This window comes from Salmo trutta, chromosome 27, assembly GCF_901001165.1.
Source record: "Salmo trutta chromosome 27, fSalTru1.1, whole genome shotgun sequence".
In the NCBI taxonomy this organism is placed as follows: domain Eukaryota; kingdom Metazoa; phylum Chordata; class Actinopteri; order Salmoniformes; family Salmonidae; genus Salmo; species Salmo trutta.
The window spans coordinates 30,930,988-30,954,814 of NC_042983.1; the positions used below are offsets into that span (position 1 = coordinate 30,930,988).

A 23,827-nucleotide genomic window follows, 5' to 3' on the forward strand; every position below is an offset into this window, starting at 1 on the left:
CCTCGATCCTGACTAGTCTCCCAGTCACTGCAGCTGAAAAACATCCCCACAGCATGATGCTGCCACCAACATGCTTCACTGTAGGAATGGTGCCAGGTTTCCTCCAGACGTGACAATTGGCATTCAGGCCAAAGAGTTCAATCTTTGTTTCATCAGACCAGAGAATCTTGTTTCTCATGCTCTGAGAGTCCTTTAGGTGCCTTTTGGCAAACTCCAAGCGGACTGTCATGTGCCTTTTACTGAGGAGTGGCTTCCGTCTAGCCACTCTACCATAAAGGCCTGATTGGTGGAGTGTTGCAGAGATGATTGTCCTTCTGGAAGGTTCTCCCATCTCCACAGAGGAACTCTGGAGCTCTGTCAGAGTGACCATCGGGTTCTTGGTCAGCTCCCTGACCAAGGCCCTTCTCCCCCGATTGCTCAGTTTGGCCGGGCGGCCAGCTCTAGGAAGAGTCTTGGTGGTTCCAAACTTCTTCCATTTAAGAATGATGGAGGCCACTGTGTTCTTGGGGACCTTCCATGCTGCAGACATTTTTTGGCACCCTACCCTGGATCTGTGCCTCGACACAATCCTGTTTTGGAGCTCAATGGACAATTCCTTTGACCTCATGGCTTTTGCTCTGACATGCACTGTCAACTGTGGGACCTTATGTAGGCAGATCTGTGCCTTTCCAAATCACATCCAATCAATTTAATTTACCATAGGTGGACTCCAATCAAGTTATAGAAACATCTCAATGATGATTAATGGAAACAGGATGCACCTGAGTTCAATTTTGAGTCTCATAGCAAAGGGTCTGAAAACGTATGTATGTGTTTTTTTATTAATTTGCTAAACATTCTAAAAACTTGTTTTCGCTCTGTCATTATGGGCTATTGTGTGTAGATTGCGGGAAAAAATAATTTAATCATTTTGAGAATAAGGCTGTAACGTAACAAAATGTGGAAAAGGGAAGGGGTCCTTTCCCGAATGCACTGTAGTAGGCTATGGGTTGAATAGGCTTTGAATAGTTTCACGTTTAAATAATATTCACAGTTTAAATAACAAATATTCACCGTTTTGAGTATCACAACGTCTATCCATTCATTATACATCACAACAAGCGCTCGATACGACCGGTGAGCAGCAGCTTGGAGAGATTCCCCAGTGAAGCGCGCGGCCGCGTGCTGTTATCGGGCATGGCGGATGGATGCCCCACATGTAGGAGCAGCAATCAACCCGATATCTGACGGCAAATCACCATTTGTAATGACAGGATGTGTCGGTGAAAAGCTACACAAACCTTTGTACTCAGATATAGTTCTGAACAATACCATTGGGCGCATGCTTAGAAATCGTGGATCATTTGGAAGAAATTGCTCTGAGACCATGAGTTGCAGATGGGGGACGGAGCTGTGGGTACGTAGAACTGCGCAAATATTTCCGTTAATGAAAGTTGTTCTTGCTTTTAGCTGATGGTCAACCTTATGATCTGTTGAGGTACAAAGTATTTGTGTATGTCTTTGCAACAAAATAGCGAGCGAGCATAACCCTCATGCTGCCATGATGCTTCTCTGCGCGTGCATGCAGGCTTCATTATCGGAGGTATAGGCTAGTAACAGTGGCGGATTCTATACTGGGTCGACTGTTGCGCTGTTAGCTACAGAACCGGGTTTTAGTCACGGTGATGGATATACGTATTTTTATTTCTTATGAACCTCAATATCTATCCCCCATGTTGTCTACGTGTAAAGCTAGAGTTGCTTACACTATAATTCCCTATGGACCTATTCCAATCACTAAGTCATTGCAAATGGGGTCCATACCACGGGTCTATACTCTGCAGATACAGGAGCTACGCTACAGCGTGTAGCCTACAGCTGCATTGAGATACAGCTACATAGTAGCGACTCTGGCAACATGTTTCATTTGTAACATTGTAGCGAGCGCGGTATTGTAGGCAACGCATTTGGGAATGTGTTTATTCCGAGTTGTCTGTCTCATTTCACCTTATTATAATAATTATGATAATAATAATAATAAGAAGAAGAAGAATAAATGAAAAGACTATTGAGACTAGAACAGCGAACACGACGTTTTTGCGCTCACAAAAGGGCATATTGCAAATCTCGGAGAGGGTGAAGTCCAACATGACGAATTCAATATTTGCAACGATTGTTTTCTTTTGGAAAATGGAATCTAGCCTATAGTTCGATAGGATTGTTCTTGTATTTTATTAAGTTGTTTAGATGTGCCAGCCTACGCGTGTGCACAAATAGGCAATTGAATGCATTGCATAGATGCAAAAGTACATTGTTCATTTGAGTGCACAACATATAATACATATCCCACCGCACTGACTGAACCCCAATAGTCCTATTATGTTCACAATTTGCCTCCTGTATCTTATGTTGTAGGCCTACATACAGTTGTAGCTGTACAACAGCAGAAAGTAAAGTAGCAGCAGAATGACAGACCTAGTGTTGCAACAAAGACTGATGTACACTATCCCTATCTAATTTAATCATTATAGCTCAAAGACTGATGTACACTATCCCTATCTAATTTAATTATTATAGCTCAAAGACTGATGTACACTATCCCTATCTAATTTAATCATTATAGCTCAAAGACTGATGTACACTATCCCTATCTAATTTAATCATTATAGCTCAAATACTGATGTACACTATCCCTATCTAATTTAATCATTATAGCTCAAAGACTGATGTACACTATCCCTATCTAATTTAATCATTATAGCTCAAAGACTGATGTACACTATCCCTATCTAATTTAATCAAAGACTGATGTACACTATCCCTATCTAATTTAATCATTATAGCTCATTGCTATTCATTTTTCATAAACATTGCCTCAAGCCTGCAAAATAAAATAATGTTCTTTAGAAAGAAAAGCCACAGATAATTTACGTAATTTAGCAGACACTCTGGGGCGATTTACAGGAGCAATTAGAGTTAAGTGCCATGCTCACATCGGCAGTATTGTCACCTAGGGGATTCGAACCGGCAGCCTTTCGGTTACTGGCCCAACGCTCTTAACTACTAGGCTACATGCCGCTTCAGAGCCAGTTTTGCCAGGGCTAGTTATTTGTTGTGAGTTTGAGAATTAACTTATTGCTTTGTTTTATAATTTATTCTCATTTCTCTCTTTTCTTACAGGACCAGTTTGACAACTTGGAAAGACACACCCACTGGGGCATTGAGTTTGTGGAGAAGTATACAAAATTTGTCAAAGAGAGATCTGAAATTGAAATCAGCTATGCAAAGCAAATCAGGTGAGGGCTGGGGAAACATTACCCTCATCACTCCCCATTTTGATACTGTCTGTCTCTCATGGCAGAGGTGTGACCCCTTGAGTACAGGACTACTAAAACATGTTTTGGTATGTTTTGTTGATTTGAGTAACTTTGATAAAACACTACAGAGCCTGTATCACTAATGTCGTCTAAGTCATGTTACAATCAAGTGCAATGTCACGAGGTAATGCTCTCGAAGAGTGACAAAATGATCTGTGGGATTCAGATTTTGTTTCAACATTTCTGACATGCATACACCAGGCCAACAGGGCCCTGTGGTAAAGTAATATTACTTTGCTCTAGTCTATCACTGCACATTACAATGTTGTAGTTGAAAGAGAATACCTTCTCAATAACCTACCTGCTTAAATAAAGGGCAAAAATACATGTATAAATATCAGCCCACTTCAAAGTGATGTTCTAAATTCAGAGGTGAATGTAGGCCTACCTAATGGTGGTAGTTAATGTAACAACAAAGTGAGATGGATTAGAAACAGATACAGGTCTTTAACTTGATGCAACCGGAAGTGTAGGTTGCGTAGGTAACACATTACCATGGTTACTAGGTTATCCATAGCAATGACCCACATTTGTTATCCTCCAATGGTCTTGGGAGCTTCCCACTGTATAATATGGGAGTACTTGCCAGACAGTGATAGTCTCTGACAGAGTAGTCCCCGGGGACAGTGGATGAGTTCCATCGCTGTCTGCCGTTCACTCACCAAGGAAAACACACCAGCAAATTCCTGCATGCATAATGAGCCAACATTAACCTTGTATCTGGAGAACATTATAAGGGGTTATCTGGAGAACATTATAAAGGGTTATCTGGAGAACATTATAAAGGGTTATCTGGAGAACATTATAAAGGGTTATCTGGAGAACATTATGAGGGGTTATCTGGAGAACATTATAAGGGGTTCTCTGGAGAACATTATAAGGGGTTCTCTGGAGAAAATTATAAAGGGTTATCTGGAGAACATTATAAAGGGTTATCTGGAGAACATTATAAAGGGTTCTCTGGAGAACATTATAAGGGGTTATCTGGAGAACATTATAAAGGGTTCTCTGGAGAACATTATAAGGGGTTTTCTGTGCCTCAGCAATAGTGCTGCAATCAGCTCTGAACTGGATTGTCCTATCGGTGTGTTTTGTTCTCCCGCCAATATCATTAATGGCACCATTTTAGATTGCATATGAGGTGTCTTGTTAAATTGTGGCTTTTCAACACCAACCATAATAGATTTGAATTCTTTACATATGTTGATGGTACAGTTGATAGTATATTGATTTAGGAAACCATAGACTAAACACATCAGAATATGGACAGCACGGATTGGACACTGAATGGAGGAATTAAGCCTTTATAAATTAGGCAAAAAGCTCCAAAAGAAAAGCAGGGGTTTAAACTGGCCAGAGAAGACAGACTAGGGTCTTATGAGTCATTTTATTTCCAACGGGTTAATGTGAATCTGGGCGTATGGAATTTGCACCATGTGCTGTTGTGTCAGGATCCAGATTTGTCATGTGGCTGCAAGCAGACAAAAAGAGGTGGCTGGCACGTCTGGCAATCTGCTTAGCAACACATAAGAATAGATGGTCTGGAGCAGAGCACAGTGAGTGGAGGCTACCAGTGATTCATGGGGAGAAATGTATTCTGGAATTCTTGCCGCTGTGTCATTTCATGGTAGCCTCTGTATCTGCTTTCAATAGTCCACTCAGAGGATGCATATTATATTACATGATGTGAAATATCTTACATTTTTCTTTTGAACCATAAGTGTCATTGTACAGATAGTATGATGATATTTCAAGATGAATCTTGCACATCCAGTCGTGCTTTCACAGGAAGGCTCTATCCTCGGTTGGATGAATCATCCTGAGATTCACGTTAAAGCTAAGGGATGACTTCCCCTCTCATGCTGCTCTTTCTTGTCCAATCACGCTGTTGTTCATAGAGATGTGTATATATGAGACCCAGATGCAGAAGTACACAGAGGATAATCTGTCACTTGTCAGGATCAAAATTCTAGTTGCCCATTAAATATATTAGTAGGCCTCTGGATTACCCCTCTCTGTTAGGGGTCACCATAAAGCAGGATTTAGCATCGTGAGAGACCTTCTCCTGAGCCCCGTCCATTCATCAACAGATTTTGACATCCTGTCACTGGGCGTCCCTTCCCCATGAGTACACAAATATACTATATTTTTGTTTACATGTGTTCCTCTTTATCTCTCCACAGTGACCTCATTTACAGTGTATTGCATGTTTTCTACACCTGTACTGAATTTTGTTTCCATTCCGTAACAGAAACCTGTCGAAAAAATATCAGCCCAAGAAAAACTCAAGAGAGGAAGACGAATACAAGTGAGTGAAATGTAAATACATCAAGGATTAATGTTCACTATATCAGGTTGACCGTGCACATTAATGTGACTATTCTTTTTGTGATGAATTCATGAAGTCATGTAATTAATTAGCTGATTTCCCATCTCCACTCGTTACCGGCTGTTAGTGGGTAAAAATAGCTGTTTCAGATTAACATGGCTAGACTTTCATGGCTTGCAGTGAAACACTCCATATCTGCCCTGGAGGTTACTGTGTAGCTAAAGCCAAGGTTATTTCCAGATGGATACATTTTTTTCATCAAGAAGTTATCCTTCGTTGTATGTGCTAAACAGTTGGACAATTCCAAGACACATGTGCATAGTGACTGTTTGAGAGAAAATTAGAGACATTTCTTAAGGCAAGGGAGGAAGCCTTTGAAGAAAGTAGTGCCAGATGAGGGGGGAAGGGCTGTACGGACTCCCATGACGCTTAAACCGACTAGCCACCCTTAACCCTGACCCTAATCCTTACCCTAACCTTGACCTAATTTTAACCAATTCTGAAGTGAAATATCGGTTTAAGCATCAGGGGTGTCCATTTAACCTTTTCCAAATGAGGGTGTTATCCGTGTCTTATTTCCCCTCCTTAGTCACTAAATCACAAAAACCCAAATTCTAAGTAAGTCCTGTCGTTCAAAGACCCTGTCAAAGTGGTCTGTAAATTCTATCATTTTGAATATTATATAGTCCATAATATACAGTACTTATACATTTTTTCTTATGATATTATATGACCAAATATATTCCTCTCTGATAGTGGAATGTGCTGATAATCTTCTGTAGAAGTATGACATTAATATTTCTCAGGATGTATAATAATAAAGCTGTCGTGATTAAATGTGAAAAAAGTTTTTAAACCCATTTCATGGTCACGTCTCGTCTTGTTACCAGGTACACGTCCTGTCGGGCCTTCCTGATGACCCTGAACGAGCTGAACGACTATGCGGGACAACACGAGGTCATGGCTGAGGATCTCACCACTCACATCATCTGTGAGCTGACGCGATACATCCAGGAGTTGAAAGCAGAGAGGAAATCGGTAAAACATCCCTTTTCCTGTGTATCGCTCGTTCGGACATGACTTGAATTCTCCCAGATCGTGATCATTGGCAGCTCAACCATTTTGTAGTGAGGCTATCCAGAGATTATGGATGTCACATGATCTGAACCAAACCAGCCAATCCCAGGTCAACCAGTGCATGGTGCTTTGGAAACCATAATCAGATCAACAAATGTGCAAAATCAATTGCTGGAGCAGATACAAAAATGCTATTATGTCATTGGTGATTGTCATTGCTCTGGCCGACACAGCCAGGGATCAAGCTGATAATCTGTCATGGTGTTGATCATCATTTTACACCAGCCCATCCAGTAAATCCCGGGGTTAGAACTGGGTCAAGTATCCAGGTCAATGGATTGGGAGCAGGTTGACACTAGTGCCCCCACCCATCCATAGTAGCCTCCACTGCTGATAAGTGGACCAGGCCTCTGTCTGGAGCTGGGTGGCTGGAACTAATATGACATGGGGGGAGGGGTGTGTATGATAAGAGCAATGTATAACACACACACACACACACACACACACACTTTTGTAAGGCTTTGGTTTTGGCCTCTTGTCTGACAGCATGTCTTTGACCATGGCTCAGCTCAGAGAGTTAGTTCTTTTTAGTTTTTTGAAACCAGCTTATTTCAGGCTTGCCATTCCTGTTGCATTATTTCGATTTTCTAACCTGTAGTAAAGATAGATTTGATCAATAGCTCACTCCGACGTATGTTTTTTCATTTATAAAATTCCCAACTGGAACATGGTGTAGTTAAATAAGGTCCTGATACCAGGCATTGAACATTAGCTTTGAAAGCCACACCAATGGTTTACGTCTCCTACCATTTAAATTCAACTCACAACAAAAGCAGAAGTGCCTTTAGAGCCTTCAGTGAGATTCCGTAAGTGCCCTTGGAGGTGGTTGCATATGCTGTGAGGAGCATTAAATTAGTGAAGAATAAACACATCAGCAAATCTCTTTAGTCAGTTTAGTTTTGGCTCAGTAGTTTTGATTCCATGGAATGGCTAAGGAGTAGATGTGTCTTTTTGGTGGGGATGTTGTGTGCTTGTAGTCTACACTGCGTAGCTCTTCCATTCATCATAAGGAGTGTCATAAGATATTTCATAAGAGATGTAGAAGTCTCTTGACTGTCTAGTTCTAGATACTAAACTGTTCAGGGTTCAAACCACAAATGATTCTACTGCTGTTTATGCGTCTTTTAACAGATTAACATATACCATTTTTTTTGCAGCATTTCCATGATGGCCGCAGAGCTCAGCAACACATTGAGAATTCTTGGAAACAACTAGAATCCGTAAGTGTCCTCCTGAGGTAGGAGTAATTGAAGAGATACACGACTGAACCATTCCAACTTGACATGTGAATTGCTTCTTTTCAGAGTAAACGGAGATTTGAGAGAGACTGTAAGGAGGCGGATAGAGCCCAGCAGTACTTCGACAAGATTGATGCTGACATCAACGTGACTAAAGCGGACGTCGAAAAGGTAAGTTATAGACTGACGTAGAAATGTTCACTCCTACACACAACTGACTTGAGCTCATCACGTGTGTGTGTGCGTGCATGCGTGGGCCCACACACATGCGTGTGTGCGTTTGGCGCTTGTGTGTGTGTGTGTGTGAGAATGTGCAGCTACTCTTAGTCGCCACTCCACTCCACTCCTACTCATAAAGCTGTGAACATGGTTTGCGTGGCAACAGCTGCACTGACAAGAGAATGCTGTGGCCCTCTTTGAAGTGGGGTAGGAGCCAAATATGAATCACTGCTGGTAGACAATGGTATAGTGCTTCATGGCGCTCCAGCAATGGGCTTTTGTCATTGTTCGCTCTAAACTCAGTTCCTCAGATGCAAACCGAGCCGTGTTACTGTACCAGTGCAATGCCGATTCCAAAAAACATTGCTATTATTGATTAGATAACAGTGCTATTTCAGTATTGATTGCAAAAAGTTTACCATGTCTATCAGGTATCTGATCTGTCTAACGTAGACACAAAGCTATCTCAATGTACAGTAGTGGCAACAAGATTGAGTTTAAACAGCCACTGCTAATTCCAGTTAACATAAACCACCACTAACCAAAAATCAATGGTAGGGATGGGGGCAAATGTGCAGTGTTGAAAACATTTGGCCAAATCACCTGTAACTTTAAACCAAGTCAAAGAGTTGATTTCAGTTGATTTAGCCATGACATTGCACGGTTGCCTACAACTGTACAAAGATGCAAACAGTTTGCAAACCTTCTCAGACACTATTGACATCACGCAGTGAAATGTACCACCTAAATGTACAAGTCAAGAATCTCAGAAAGCTAACACGGACTAACCAAACAGAATAAGTTATCATTAAACGTTAATATACATTTTGCGTGTCAGTTATTGTTGTACAAAGTCACCTTCCCTATGAAATTCGTTGAAAACGATACAAGCAATGCCATAGTCAAAGTATAAAAAACTATATTCCACATTAGGTACCAGTCAAAAGTTTGGACACACCTACTCATTCAAGGGTTTTTCTTTATTTTTACTATATTCTACATTGTAGAATAATAGTGAAGACATCAAAACTATGAAAGAACACATATGGAATCATGTAGTAACCAAAAAACGATTAAACAAATCAAAATATATTGTACATTTTAGATTATTCAAAGTAGCCACCCTTTGCCATTGACAGCTTTGCACACTCTTGGCATTCTCTCAACCAGCTTCTTTCCTTCTTAATGCCTTTCAGCCAATCAGTTGTGTTGTGACAAGGTAGGGGTGGTATACAGAAGATAGCCCTATTTGGTAAAATATCAAGTCCATATTATGGCAAGAACAGCTCAAATAAGCAAAGACAAATCACAGTCCATCATTACTTTAAGACATGAAGGTCAGTCAATCCAGAAAATGTCAAGAACTTTGAATATTCCTTCAAGTGCAGTCGCAAAAACCATCAAGCGCTATGATGAAACTGGCTCTCATGTGGACCACCACAGGAAAGGAAGACCCAGACTTACCTCTGCTGAAGAGGATACGTTCATTAGAGTTAACTGCACCTCAGATTGCAGCCCAAATATATGCTTCAGAGTTTAAGTAACAGACACATCTCAACATCAACTGTTCAGAGACTGCGTGAATCAGGCCTTCATGGTCGAATTGCTGCAAAGAAACCACTACTAAAGGACACCAATAATAAGAAGAGCCATGCTTGTGCCAAGAAATACGAGCAATGGACATTAGACCGGTGGAAATCTGTCCTTTGGTCTGATGAGTCCAAATTTGAGATTTTCGGTTCCATCCACCATGTCTTTGTGAGATGCAGAGTAGGTGAACAAATGATCTCCGCATGTGTGGTTCCCACCGTGAAGCATGGAGGAGGAAGTGTGGGGGTGCTTTGCTGGTGACACTGTCAGTGATTTATTTAGAATTCAAGGCACACTTAACCAGCATGGCTACCACAGCAATCTGCAGCGATACGCCATCCCATCTGGTTTGCGCTTAGTGGGACTATCATTTGTTTTTCAACAGGACAATGACCCAAAACAGACCTCCAGGCTGTGCAAGGGCTATTTTACCAAGGAGAGAGTTGGAGTGCTGCATCAGATGACCTGGCCTCCACAAAATCACCTGACCTCAACCCAATTGAGATGGTTTGGGATGAGTTGGACCGCAGGGTGAAGGAAAAGCAGCCAACAAGTGATCAGCATAATATGCAGTCCAACTCATCCCAAACCATCTCAATGTGTGGGAACTCATTCAAGACTTTTGGAAAAGCATTCCTCATTAAGCTGGTTGAGAGAATGCAAAGAGTGTGCAAAGCTGTCATCAAGGCAAAGGGTGGCTACTTTGAAGAATCTCAAATATAAAATATAGTTTGATTTGTTTAACACTTTTTTGGTTACTACATGATTCCAGATGTGTTATTTCATTGTTTTGATGTCTTCATTTTTCTACAATGTAGAAAATAGTAAATATAAAGAAAAACCCTTGAATGATTAGGTGTGGCCAAACTTTTGACTGGTACTGTAGTTCAAGTCTTTTTGCAGTCTAGATGTTCATTAGTAGTTCATTCAGTACATTACTAATAAATTAATACAACTTTCACATAATTAGGACGTCTAAAACCTGTCTGTAGTGCTCTGAAACTAACACTGTTTTTGTTTTCCATCACGTCTTATAGCGGTGCTATCTCAAGGTAGGTTTACCAGGCGTCTGTATGTCTTTAAGGATCTGTCTCTATGTTCAATGTACACCCGTAGACATACACTACATGGCCAAAAGTATGTGGACCCCTGCTTTTGAACATCTCAATCCAAAATTATGGGCATTAATATGGAGTTGGTCCCCCCTTTGCTGCTATAACAGCCTCCACTCTTCTGGGAAAACTTTCCACTAGATGTTAGAACATTGCTGTAGTGACTAGCTTCCATTCAGCCACAAGATCATTAATGAAGTCGGGCACTGATGTTGGTCAATTAGTCCTGGCTCGCAGTCGGCATTCCAATTCATCCCAAAAGTGTTCGATGTGGTTGAGGTCAGGGCTCTGTGCAGGCCAGTCAAGTTCTTCCACAACGATCTCAACAAACCATTTCTGTATGGACCTCCCTTTGTGCACAGGAGCATTCTCATGCTGAAACAGGAAAGGGCCTTCCACAAACTGTTGCCACAAAGTTGGAAGCACAGAATTGTCTAGAATGTCATTGTATGCTGTAGCGTTAAGATGTCCCTTCACTGGAACTAAGGGGCCTAACCCGAACCAATGAAAACAGCCTCAGGCCATTATTCCTTCTCCACCAAACTTTACAGTTGGCACTATGCATTCAGGCAGGTAGCATTCTCCTGGCATCACCACACCCAGATTTGTCCGACGGACTGCCAGATGGTGAAGTGTGATTCATCACTCCAGAGAACGTGTTTCCACTGCTCCAGAGTATAATGGCGGCGAGCTTTACACCACTCCAGCTGATGCTTGGTATTGCGCATGGTGATCTTAGGCTTGTGTGCGGGTGCTCGGCCGTGGAAACCCATTTTGTGAATCTCCCGACAAACAGTTCTTGCTTCCAGAGGCAGTTTGGAACTCAGTAGTGAGTGTTGCAACTGAGGACAGACAATTTTTACACACTATGCGCTTCAGCACTTGGAGGTCCTGTTCTGTGAGTTTGTGTGGTTTGTCACTTCGCAGCTGAGCTGTTGTTGCTCCTAGACGTTTCCACTTCACAATAACAGCACTTCCAATTGGCCGGGGCAGCACATTTGACTGACTGACTTTTTGGAAAGGTGGCATCCTATCACCTTGCCACGTTGAAAGTCACTGAGCTCTTCGGTATAGCCATTCTACTTCCAATGTTTGAGATTGCATGTTTGTGTGCTCGATTTTATACACTTGTCAGCAATGGGTGTGTCAGAAATAGCCAAAGGGGTGTCCACATACTTTTGTATATATAGTGTACTATTGCTGGTTTCACTCGGAACGTCATTTCAAAATAAGATCTCCAAAGACTTGGAAGGGACACAGTTATTGGAATGGGTATTTAAAGTAAGAAACTGCTGTGGTCAGTTAGTGGGTACATTATTCCTAAATGGTAATTGAATGACACTACAGTGAAGAGACGCATTTATAAACATATTAATATGTAAACACGTAATAAATATAGGTACAAATAAAATGCATCATTGTTTAGATTGCAAAGTATAATGTCATGCATACAAAATGTTTTGTTTTGTTTTCTGTGAGTCCTGTTATGCTATGGATACAGTTCTCAACAGTCTGCTGAAACAACTTCCAGATCTTGTCCTGTCAGTGTACAGTTTGTCTGTGCTCATCCTGTATCTTTGTGGAGTATGTGCATGCTAAATTAACCTGCTTTCTTTTGTTATTGTTGTTTGTTATGGTCAATGTTTCCGTCATCTGGTCATCATAAACATTACATGTGAATTGAGGAGCTGCGTTACATGACATTAACCAATGGTCTTGACTTCCTGGCATGGTAAAATACACATTCTTGACACTATAGGGGAGGCCCACTCCCAGCAAAGTAACACCGCATAGTTCAGCTTTGACACACATACAAATGATGACCTGAGGGTTAGTATAACTCTACTATGCTTTACCATATCCACTATCAACACTCCTCTCTCCCTCCAAGAGGAAAGGAAAGCCACAGAATTCTAGTTTCCTGCCACTAATGTATCTATGGCCTGAGCACTTCCCTTAGCCATCCTTCCTTGTCTTGTTCGACGTGGCAGAGGAGGTTTAAAGCCATATGAAATATTAATTGACACTGTTAAGATCCTGGAATGTCAGATGCATAAATGCAACTGTAATAAGAGGATAAAGGTGGGTTGGTTCTACTCTCTCGTGATCATTTGATGAAAATATCTTTTTTGGGGGTGAATAAAGTCTCCACACTGTATACAGTCCTAGGCCACGCTTGGTTATTTTTTTTACAACACGCTGTGGACCATATCGACAGTGGTACTTATATAATGTGTGGTTTTGAGATTTGTGTTGTTTTTGTGCTTTAACTCAAGCATACTATATTTCTGTATGGGGGTTTCAGTTCCATATTATTCACATTCTGTTTATCATTTTTTAAATATTGACTTTGCTTTGTTCAATGTTATGCGTGTTAACACACAATGTACTGTGTCAATGTTCTGTGGAAGTACGCAAGGTTTACAGTCCCACTTGTTGGCGTGCGTGCAAATCTTTAAACCCTCTCTGAACTCCCTCTCGGTATACAGGCCAGACAGCAGGCCCAGATGAAACACCAAGTGGCAGAGGACAGCAAGAATGAATACCTCACCTTCCTGCAGAAGTTCAACAAGGAGCAGAATGCACATTATCATACCCTCATACCTCACATCTTTCAGGTAGTTCACCTCACTCACAGTACCGGTTGATTGGAAGCGCTTCGGGGAGAAACTCACTGCATTCACCGGTGCTCAGTGCTTGACTTGGGCAGGAGCTCACTGGAGCTCCTCAACATTTCTACTGCTTGAGCACCTGCACCTCATAGAATATTTGCTAAAAAATATTATGGAGCTCCTGCACCAATACATCAACAGTACAGGCACCCAAAATGAGTACCGGCACCTATTTCAGTACTAGTAAAGTACTGCCAGTACTCACATCCACCCTGTTCACAATATAACTAATTTGTATGTGATTGGCAACTCACAATCCTATTTTAATCAAAGAATGTCTTCTTTACTGCAGAAACTACAGGAGATGGAAGAAAAACGTATAGAGAGAGTGGGAGAGTCTATGAAGACTTACGCAGAGGTCGATCGGAAAGTGTTACCTATTGTTGGCAAATGTTTAGATGGCATGACTAACGCAGCAGAATCCATAGAGCCAAAAATGGTTAGTAGGGCTACTGCATGTTTATAACATGGTTCTTGTTATGTACAGTCATTTTACATAGTGACAAACTGCGAGGAAAGTGCATAGAAAAATCAGTTATACATTTCAGTGACATCATTTGACTGGATTTCTATATAAAAGAGCGGAGAGAATATTATTGCAGTTCTATTCGCTGAAGCGGTAAAGGGTTAGCAGCCCACTAAATATAGGAGGAGAAGATAAATTATTCACACCATCAAAACGCTGACTTTGGTGCTTATTTAATGGCTGTCCCACTTTCACATTAATGAAATGTGATTGTTGCTAGGCAAAGTCAACACGGATGTCGTCACCGATAGTGACCAGTTTTATTCTATATCTCAAAGGAATCCAGTTTTGGGGCATTTGTTGACATACACATTAACTAACGGTAAAAAAATACAAATAAATACAGTAGCGTGAACTCAGTTTTACTATGTATCTGAGATCAGTGTTGGTCTAGGATCAGCCCCCCCAACCCCCATTCATTTATTATTGTGAAGATAAAACTCATCCTAGATCAGCACTTGTACTCTAAAATGCTTTCTGTGGTGTGTTTGAAGAGCCATGGCTTTGCTGTAATTGTGTCTCCCTGCGCCAGATAAGAGTTTAAAATGCCGTAGTTTTGAAGTTGGCTTCCGTGAGGAATACTTGTACTTTAAAGTGCAAATGAGTTTCTGCAATTTGGTTCATTTTGGTGCCCTCAAGCTGAAATGCATTTGGCAAATATTCATAATATTCTGTCTGTTATACATTAATGAACTCACTATCCCCAACAGGACACCAAGCATGTGGTGGAATCCTACAAGTCTGGCTTCGAGCCACCTGGCGACGTAGAGGTTGAGGACTATAGTCTGTCTATGAGGCGAACAGTGTCAGAGTCCAGCTATCTAAACTCGCAAGGGGAGAGCAAGCCCAGCCGCAGCAACAGCAGGGGAAAACTGTGGCCTTTCATCAAGAGAAACAAGGTAAGGACAACACCATCAGTCCACAAGACTGTCCTCTACCTACTGTACTAGCCAGGGCCGCGTTCGACAGGGCACCACGCTGTGGAATGTTCAGGCACAAATATATGTTGACGAACACATGCACATCTCTGACATGAAGAATAAGGAATCCTATCCACTCTCGTCATTGAATTTCTATTTGAAATGTTCCACAATGTTTCTACAACTGCACGTGGCCCAAGTGTCCGACTGAACGCGGCCCTGGTGTCCGACTCAAAGCGGCCCTGGTGTCCGACTCAATGTGGCCCTGGTGTCCGACTCAACGCGGCCCTGGTGTCTGACGGAATGCGGCCCAGGTGTCCAACTCAACGCGGCCCAGGTGTCCGACTCAACGCGGCCCAGGTGTCCGACTCAACGCGGCCCAGGTGTCCAACTCAACGCGGCCCAGGTGTCCGACTCAACGCGGCCCAGGTGTCCGACTCAACGCGGCCCAGGTGTCCGACTCAACGCGGCCCAGGTGTCCGGCGGAATGCGGCCCAGGTGTCCGACTCAATGCGGCCCAGGTGTCCGACTTAATGCGACCCAGGTGTCCGACTTAATGTGGACCAGGTGTCCGACTGGACTGCAGAGGGATTCTTTTTTTTGTATTATGAAATAAATGCTTGTTGGAAACACTATTTCTCTAAATGTTCAACTTGTGCTGGACACAGTGTCTTAACCGCTGCCGTCTTAAGTGTTGGTAACCAGATTCTTTCTGTTGTTCTTCCATCATTTCTGGTGTTACTTTTCCTGATTTCATTCTGTTATTGTTTTGTTCCATACCACTCCATGACCCTTACCCATAGCTTATGTCTTTGTTAGCTTCCCCACGCCAACCACCCCCTCCCCCCCCATCACCTGGTGCCGTGCACAACGGCCCCCAGTCTCCCCAGCAACCCAGTGAGCCCCTCTCCCACCGCCTCAACGAGTTCATGACCTCCAAACATAAAATGCAATGCTTAAGGAGTCTGAAGCGTGGGGTAAGTTGATTGTGTACAGGGAGATTGACTCTGTGCTTATGACATTGACGTGGTGCCTATGGGCTACTGATAGTGGCTCCTACTGTTGCTCGTTCCCTTTGAATGGCATCTGACCTGGCCTACCACCTGCAGACAATCTTATGGAAGTTGTGTTTATTCAGGCACTGTGTCCAAATTTCCAATTTACGATTGGTGTGCGTGTGTGTGTCATGTTGTTTAAGATTTGTTTATACTGTAGGTGGACAAAATGCTGCAAATGGCGAATTAACTGTTCAGACTGACATGCCATGTATCTTAATATCCACAACCCTTCATTGCTGCTTGTACGGTGTCATACTTCCGTCTCAAAGTTTCAAGCGTATGTTGACATTGTGTCTTTTTCGTCCCATTGTCTCCCCTCACTTGGAAAGCTTTCTCTCAAGCTGGTAAGCACGACTGTTTTCATAACTCTTCAGATGGTTGATGATTGTGGTTTTGTAATGCACACATTACAAATCTAATCTACAATCACTATAGAGGAATCTAAAGGGTGTACTTTCAACTAAATATGCTCATCTCAGATCTCATTGTTGCTGACAACAATAAAGTGCAGTGAAAAAGTATTTGCCCCCAAATTCCCCTGTGTGAAAACATTATTGCCCCCTTACACGCAATAACTGGTTGTGCCACCTTTAGCTGCAATGACTGCAACCAAATGCTTCCCGTAGTTGTTGATCAGTCTCTCACATCCCTGTGGAGGAATGTTGGCCCACTCTTGCATGCAGAACTCCTTTAACTCAGCGACATTTGTCGGTTTTCAAGTATACTGCTCAAAAAAATAAAGGGAACACTTAAACAACACATCCTAGATCTGAATGAAAGAAATAATCTTATTAAATACTTTTTTCTTTACATAGTTGAATGTGCTGACAACAAAATCACACAAAAATAATCAATGGAAATCCAATTTATCAACCCATGGAGGTCTGGATTTGGAGTCACACTCAAAATTAAAGTGGAAAACCACACTACAGGCTGATCCAACTTTGATGTAATGTCCTTAAAACAAGTCAAAATGAGGCTCAGTAGTGTGTGTGGCCTCCACGTGCCTGTATGACCTCCCTACAACGCCTGGGCATGCTCCTGATGAGGTGGCGGATGGTCTCCTGAGGGATCTCCTCCCAGACCTGGACTAAAGCATCCACCAACTCCTGGACAGTCTGTGGTGCAACGTGGCGTTGGTGGATGGAGCGAAACATAATGTCCCAGATGTGCTCAATTGGATTCAGGTCTGGGGAATGGGCGGGCCAGTCCATAGCATCAATGCCTTCCTCTTGCAGGAACTGCTGACACACTCCAGCCACATGAGGTCTAGCATTGTCTTGCATTAGGAGGAACCCAGGGCCAACCGCACCAGCATATGGTCTCACAAGGGGTCTGAGGAGCTCATCTCGGTACCCAATGGCAGTCAGGCTACCTCTGGCGAGCACATGGAGGGCTGTGCGGCCCCCCAAAGAAATGCCACCCCACACCATGACTGACCCACCGCCAAACCGGTCATGCTGGAGGATGTTGCAGGCAGCAGAACGTTCTCCACGGCGTCTCCAGACTCTGTCACGTCTGTCACGTGCTCAGTGTGAACCTGCTTTCATCTGTGAAGAGCACGGGGCGCCAGTGGCAAATTTGCCAATCTTGGTGTTCTCTGGCAAATGCCAAACGTCCTGCAAGGTGTTGGGCTGTAAGCACAACCCCCACCTGTGGACGTCGGGCCCTCATACCACCCTCGTGGAGTCTGTTTCTGACCGTTTGAGCAGACACATGCACATTTGTGGCCTGCTGGAGGTCATTTTGCAGGGCTCTGGCAGTGCTTCTCCTGCTCCTCCTTGCACAAAGGCGGAGGTAGCGGTCCTGCTGTTGGGTTGTTGCCCTCCTACGGCCTCCTCCACGTCTCCTGATGTACTGGCCTGTCTCCTGGTAGCGCCTCCATGCTCTGGACACTACGCTGACAGACACAGCAAACCTTCTTGCCACAGCTCGCATTGATGTGCCATCCTGGATGAGCTGCACTACCTGAGCCACTTGTGTGGGTTGTAGACTCCGTCTCATGCTACCACTAGAGTGAAAGCACCGCCAGTATTCAAAAGTGACCAAAACATCAGCCAGGAAGCATAGGAACTGAGAAGTGGTCTGTGGTCCCCACCTGCAGAACCACTCCATTATTGGGGGTGTCTTGCTAATTGCCTATAATTTCCACCTGTTGTCTATTCCATTTGCACAACAGCATGTGAAATTTATTGTCAATCAGTGTTGCTTCCTAAGTGGACAGTTTGATTTCACAGAAGTGTGATTGACTTGGAGTTACATTGTGTTGTTTAAGTGTTCCCTTTATTTTTTTGAGCAGTGTATATTAATTGTTGTGATATTTGTTCACTCAGGTTCCCTTTATCTAATATTAGGTTTTGGTTGAAGATCTGATAACATTCAGTATAAAAAAATATGCAAAAGTAGAGAAAATTAGAAAGGGGGCAAAAACCTTTTCACAGCAAGGTAGATAAAGACATTAAACATATATAAAACAATATAAAAGTCACTGCTCCATGGCGTTAGGCTTCTTTTAGTAGGAGTATGTCTGGGTGTTTATTTGGTGGTTTGTTTTTTCATAGGGTTCTGGCCCTGAAGATTGTAGTCACCTGCCTCCTGAACAGAGGAGGAAGAAGCTCCAGGCCAAAATCAATGACATCAACAAGGAAATACAAAAAGAGATGGATCAGAGGTAGAGTACATGTGTGAAAGTCCAATTGTGAATCTAGATAAGGAGTTTTAAACTAACTCTGGTCTATTTAAAAACGAGAACAATTCTTCAATATGAATGTATGAATGCATTGTAGGGATGCTCTGTCTAAAATGAAGGACGTGTACATAAAGAACCCACACATGGGGGACCCCAACAGTGTGGACCCACGATTAGAGGAGATCTGCCAAAATATTGACAAGTTACAACTGGATGCAAGGAAATATGAAGTAAGTTGAAATGTTACAAAGGATCCATGTCAATGCATGTTAGATATTTTATGTTTGCCAGAGTATGTTCTGACGACTTCAGACCACACACTAAGATCTGGGTTTGAATCCTGTGTCTGAGTCTTTCACCGCTGACCTTCCCCTCATTTTCCCCACACCGATCCAAAATAAAGAAAAAGGGAGTGGTAGTTCATGTATGTCCGTATTGTTATATTCGTATTCTTATCTTTTATTGTTGTTGTTGCATTGTCGAGAAGGTAAGCATTTTGTTGGACGATTAATAAACCTTGAAATGTATCATCAAGTACAAATCAAGTATTGTTGAGTCTAAACCTTTTGATGTCTGTCTGCAGGCCTGGCTGGTAGAGGTGGAGACCAGGTTAGCAGAGAAGAGTGACCCACACAGACCACCAAGTGGATTGTACAACTCCCAGACTACTACACCAGTCAACAACAACTGTGCACATGTCAACCGAGAGAGGTAGAACCTATGTGCCCCTTACTATATCTCAGAAACAGTGGACTAGCAGACGGGGAAAAAAACACAGCCAAACCTTGCGCTAGCTAGCTAACAATGTCTGTCACAAGAGATTACCATATGTTTTGACTAAAACTTGTTTGTGGGCTTGTTGCACATGATCTATTATGCTCTAAATATTACTGACAAGGACTGTCTATTGACTCAATGTATGCGTATTAATACTGCTTTAAATGTATGGGTTTATGGATTTGACAAATCTCACCAGGGCCATATGTGCAACCTTGAATGATATATTTGGGTTTGCACCAGTGGAGGCTGGTGACTTGAAAAATGACACATATAGTATCCATGTTGTTGGTCTTTACTGTTGCTCTTCATGTGGTTAGCCCGGACGGAAGCTACACAGAGGATCATAGCACAGAGCATCCCCTCAAATCTCGGAGCACCGACTTTGATGACGACTTTGATTACGAGGACCCACTCCCCACTATCGGAACCTGCAAATCACTCTACCCTTTCGAAGGTATGCCAAGGCCCCTTCTGGAAATATGTGTTGTTGTTAGATTGGGGTTTGATGTATTTTTCAGAACAGATGTCTCGCCTGGGTCAAATAACAGGGAAGCGGCTTCTTCCGTCATGTAAAAACAAAAGGTCTGCAAAGAGGATTTCAATCGTCAGGGCATATTCAGAAATGTAAACTTTATGTCATTACATAGGTTATTGTTAAATGATTGCAAATGAACTTGGTGCTTCGCATCACCCTGCGAGAGTTTTTCACATGAACGATCTACTGTTGGTGCAGCATAGGCATTTTGGAAGTAAGTAACATTTTAACACAGTCAGCTGTAAAATAACAGTAACTTGCTGTTTTCTCTTTCCTGTCTCCCCTTCTCAGGTCAGAATGAAGGCACCATTTCCATGACCGAGGGGGAGCTGCTGTATGTCATAGAGGAGGATAAGGGTGACGGGTGGACGCGGGTGCGCAGGAACGAGGACGAAGAGGGATACGTGCCCACATCTTACATCAAGGTCTTTTTCGACACAAATGCCAAAGGTGCTATGACATACATATAATTGTCATTGTTTGAGAGAGGGGAAAACAAATATCCTGACATTTCAACCCCCCTGAACTCTGGTGTTTCAGAAATATCACAGAATCATTTGAGACGGAACTCTCAGAACAACGGACTGTATTTACATTTGTACTTGGGCTTTTTACGTTCTACCATTTTGCACCCGTTGAAACTAATTTTGGAGAAGTGTTTGTTCGTGTGTATGAAGACGTGTGGATGTGATAAGTTGTCAGAACCAAGTTAAGTTGTCTCAACCCCACTGTCGATATCAGCTACGCCTTGCTTCTAGCACTAATAATAATAACCAATGTCAATTTATTGATTTATTTGACCAACAAAACACAGTTTCTCATATTAGAGAGCATTGCATCTAAACATATCAATTCCTATTTGGAATGGCTATTATTGCATGCCTGAAGTGAGACTCGTTATGCTCTGCACGCCTCCACTGCATGTCAGCTATGCCTTGCTTCTAGCACTAATAATAATAACCAATGTCAATTTCTTGATTTATTTGACCAACAAAATATGGTTTCCCATAGAGCATTGCATCTAAACATATCAATTCCTATTTGGAATAGCTATTATTGCATGCCTAAAGGGAGACTCGTTATGCTCTGCCAGCCTCGACTGCATTGCATTAACAGTACATCGCATATCTGCACTTGAGCAGCAACCATCATTGGCAGGGGATTACTGTAAGATTGCCTCTCTGCTTCGCAAATTAAATCAGTTGTTGCATGTGGCATGTTTCAAAGAGGACATGCCTGTTTACACAGTAAAGAAAAAGAACATGGCTTGCATGATATCTTGATTAGGGTGGTACAACAGACTAGTAATGTATTCTCTTCTTCAAACTGTTGTTGACTCCTCCAAAATCTGACAAAGGGGCTTCATTGAAGCTCCTAAATGACTGAATGTGGTGCTAGGTTTACAGTGGTGTTCTCGACAGACAAACGTTCATTTCATTCTGAGACACGTGGTAACGCACCCACCACCATTCTATCATTGGCATGTGATTCATTTGTTTTTTAGAATGAATAATATCCCTGCTTTGCTTTTTTTATTTGATACGGAGTTGTTCTGCATGCTTGAGCCAATGGATAAGTCAAAGTAAGTCAAATCAGATGAATGAACATAGTATTGCAACCAGGTGATATTCCTCTGTTTGGAAAATGATTAGCATGTAGACTCAAGTTTTCTGTATGTTGATTTGCCATTGACGGTCAGAAACATGCTCTCGTGCAGCATAGACTCAACTCTAGGGAAACGTAATCTGCCACAATAATTGTCAGAATGTGAAGGAATGTCATGGAATGACTTTCCTCGTGTCTTGATGCATCACCTCTAACATGTCGTGTCATTTTTGTTTGTTTGCTTTTTTTGTTTGCTTTTTTTCTTATTGCAGATTCCTAAAAGTCTTTGGCTCGCACAGGGATGGCAGGGCACAGGTCCTTCAAAAAGCGCCCTCCTCTTAAAACTGTAGTCAGAGAGACGACAGACTAAAGGGACAAGTTGCAAGGCAGTCCAATTTGCGACCCAGTACAGAAATCCATTGTGAGGTTCTGTTGAATGGAGCAAAAACAACACACATTGCGGGGCAACCACCATTTCTAGTCATTTTCCTATTGATTGTTTCTGCAAGCTTGCTTGTTGTTTTTCTAACTGCAGATGAGTATGTTCATGTTGTGGCTGCTTGCTATTCTACTGTACCTTGAGCCCAGGGGCGGTACCTGTTTAAGGGGAGGGGGGAGTCTGAGACGGCCTTGTTACATATTGACTATTCCAAACCTGCCTTCAAGCTACACCTTAGGAAAATACCCATGGAAAACACCACTACACTTGGGCTGGGATTTAATTGCTTAATCCCCATGGCAAAGAAAAAAAAGCCACTGTGTCTGCGCCACAAAACAACATGTTTACAGTAATGTCAATTAGATAAAACAGAATACATCTAAGTCTTTCTTAGCACTGGAACAATGTTGCTGATTTTCCAGGGGAATTCAATTCCAGCTCTTATTCAACACAGTAATGCCTCACGATTACTGTACACACCCACATATCTATTTTGGGGTATATAGGTTATATACCGATCATACTTAAATGACACTGATTGTTGGCTTGCAACAAATCTGCACAAATTTGTTTTGGCACCAATTTTACTTTTGAGTTTTAGTTGGAAACTTTGACAAATGAGTGCATTGTGTTATAGTCTGACTCAAGCACTCAGTGCAGGTCTACTGGTAAGCATACAATCTGAGCGTAGATGACGGATCTCTCATTTTGCTTTCTCCTATTGCCTTTCAATATGAGTGACAGCTGCTCTCTCTGCTACACCGCCATACAGGCAGTAACTACGGTGATTGTCTCACGACTCTTTCTCCGTCTCTCACACTTTGTGTTTCCTTTTCTCTCTCTTTCTGGCTACTTGTGGTGGCGGTAGCTACTCTTCGGATGGTGCTGTGTTTCTCTACGCATGCATGCTTGCCCTGTCATGCCTGTGCCAGTCCTATAGGGGGTCTGACTATCTATTACGTTAACTCATCACTTATGGGATCCCACCTTATTCCTTTCTTACCCTGTGTTTGTGCCTGTGGTTTTGTAATTTTAACAAAACGTGTTTGTAATTTCTTTTGTCAATGCAAGCATGACCATTTTGCTTTCTCAATGAATTATTGATATGTCCATGCAGTTTTGCCATCTTCCAGAGAGACACTGACAGTTTCATATCTCACTTCTGTTTTAAAGCTTATTTTCGCTGAAGTTATTCTGGGAGCTGCAGCTCTTTGCATTAGCTGATTACCAACCCAAACTGACAAATGGCAGTATTTGTATGTCTACTGATAGAGATGCGAACTGAAGTTTCAGTGTATTCTAGAAGTATTTTGTGCTTTGAATTCACTGTGTACTGTTCCTTATACTGTACAGAACTGGTGTGAAAGCAAGGTTTGTTTCTTGACTGTTGACAGTAATGATTATATACTCTGGTGTGTGATATGTGATAACTATATGCTAAAGCTTGGATTCATGTCTTTATTTTAAGTTTATTTATTTTATAGTCAAATAATGTCAGTTTTATTTATTTTGAGAAGAATAATACCTCTGTTCCACGTTGGGATTTGTTTCACCTAGAAATGTTTTCTGAAATTTAATATACTATGTTGGAGTTTGGAAATAAATGACACTATGAAATGGAA

At 42.2% G+C, this 23,827-nt stretch overlaps 1 protein-coding gene across 5 annotated transcripts; it reads left to right on the plus strand.

Moving 5' to 3' along the window:
* The first annotated feature begins 979 nt into the window (after positions 1-979).
* LOC115164893 (formin-binding protein 1) lies at positions 980-23,827 on the plus strand. 5 transcript variants are annotated; one of them, XM_029717793.1, is made up of 18 exons: positions 980-1,396; positions 3,160-3,275; positions 5,608-5,664; positions 6,576-6,723; positions 7,980-8,042; positions 8,127-8,231; positions 10,907-10,921; positions 13,471-13,599; positions 13,946-14,092; positions 14,890-15,078; positions 15,903-16,076; positions 16,487-16,501; positions 18,719-18,828; positions 18,944-19,076; positions 19,430-19,557; positions 19,944-20,080; positions 20,453-20,611; positions 22,039-23,827. In XM_029717793.1, the coding sequence occupies exons 1-18, from the start codon at positions 1,184-1,186 to the stop codon at positions 22,044-22,046; spliced, it is 2,046 nt and encodes a 681-aa protein (XP_029573653.1). In that variant the 5' UTR covers positions 980-1,183; the 3' UTR covers positions 22,047-23,827. The 5 variants fall into 5 exon arrangements, with proteins under 5 accessions (XP_029573653.1, XP_029573652.1, XP_029573654.1 ...); XM_029717792.1 differs by having other exon boundaries at positions 20,453-23,827; XM_029717794.1 differs by lacking the exon at positions 10,907-10,921 and having other exon boundaries at positions 20,453-23,827.

Bases quoted from the DNA above. Each gene is read 5' to 3' on its own strand.
- LOC115164893 (XM_029717792.1), top strand. From the start codon at position 1,184: ATGGATGCCCCACATGTAGGAGCAGCAATCAACCCGATATCTGACGGC. The intron at 6,724-7,979 runs GTAAAACATCCC...TTTTTTTTGCAG, and splicing joins TGAAAGCAGAGAGGAAATCG to CATTTCCATGATGGCCGCAG. The intron at 15,079-15,902 runs GTAAGGACAACA...CCTTACCCATAG, and splicing joins CTTTCATCAAGAGAAACAAG to CTTATGTCTTTGTTAGCTTC.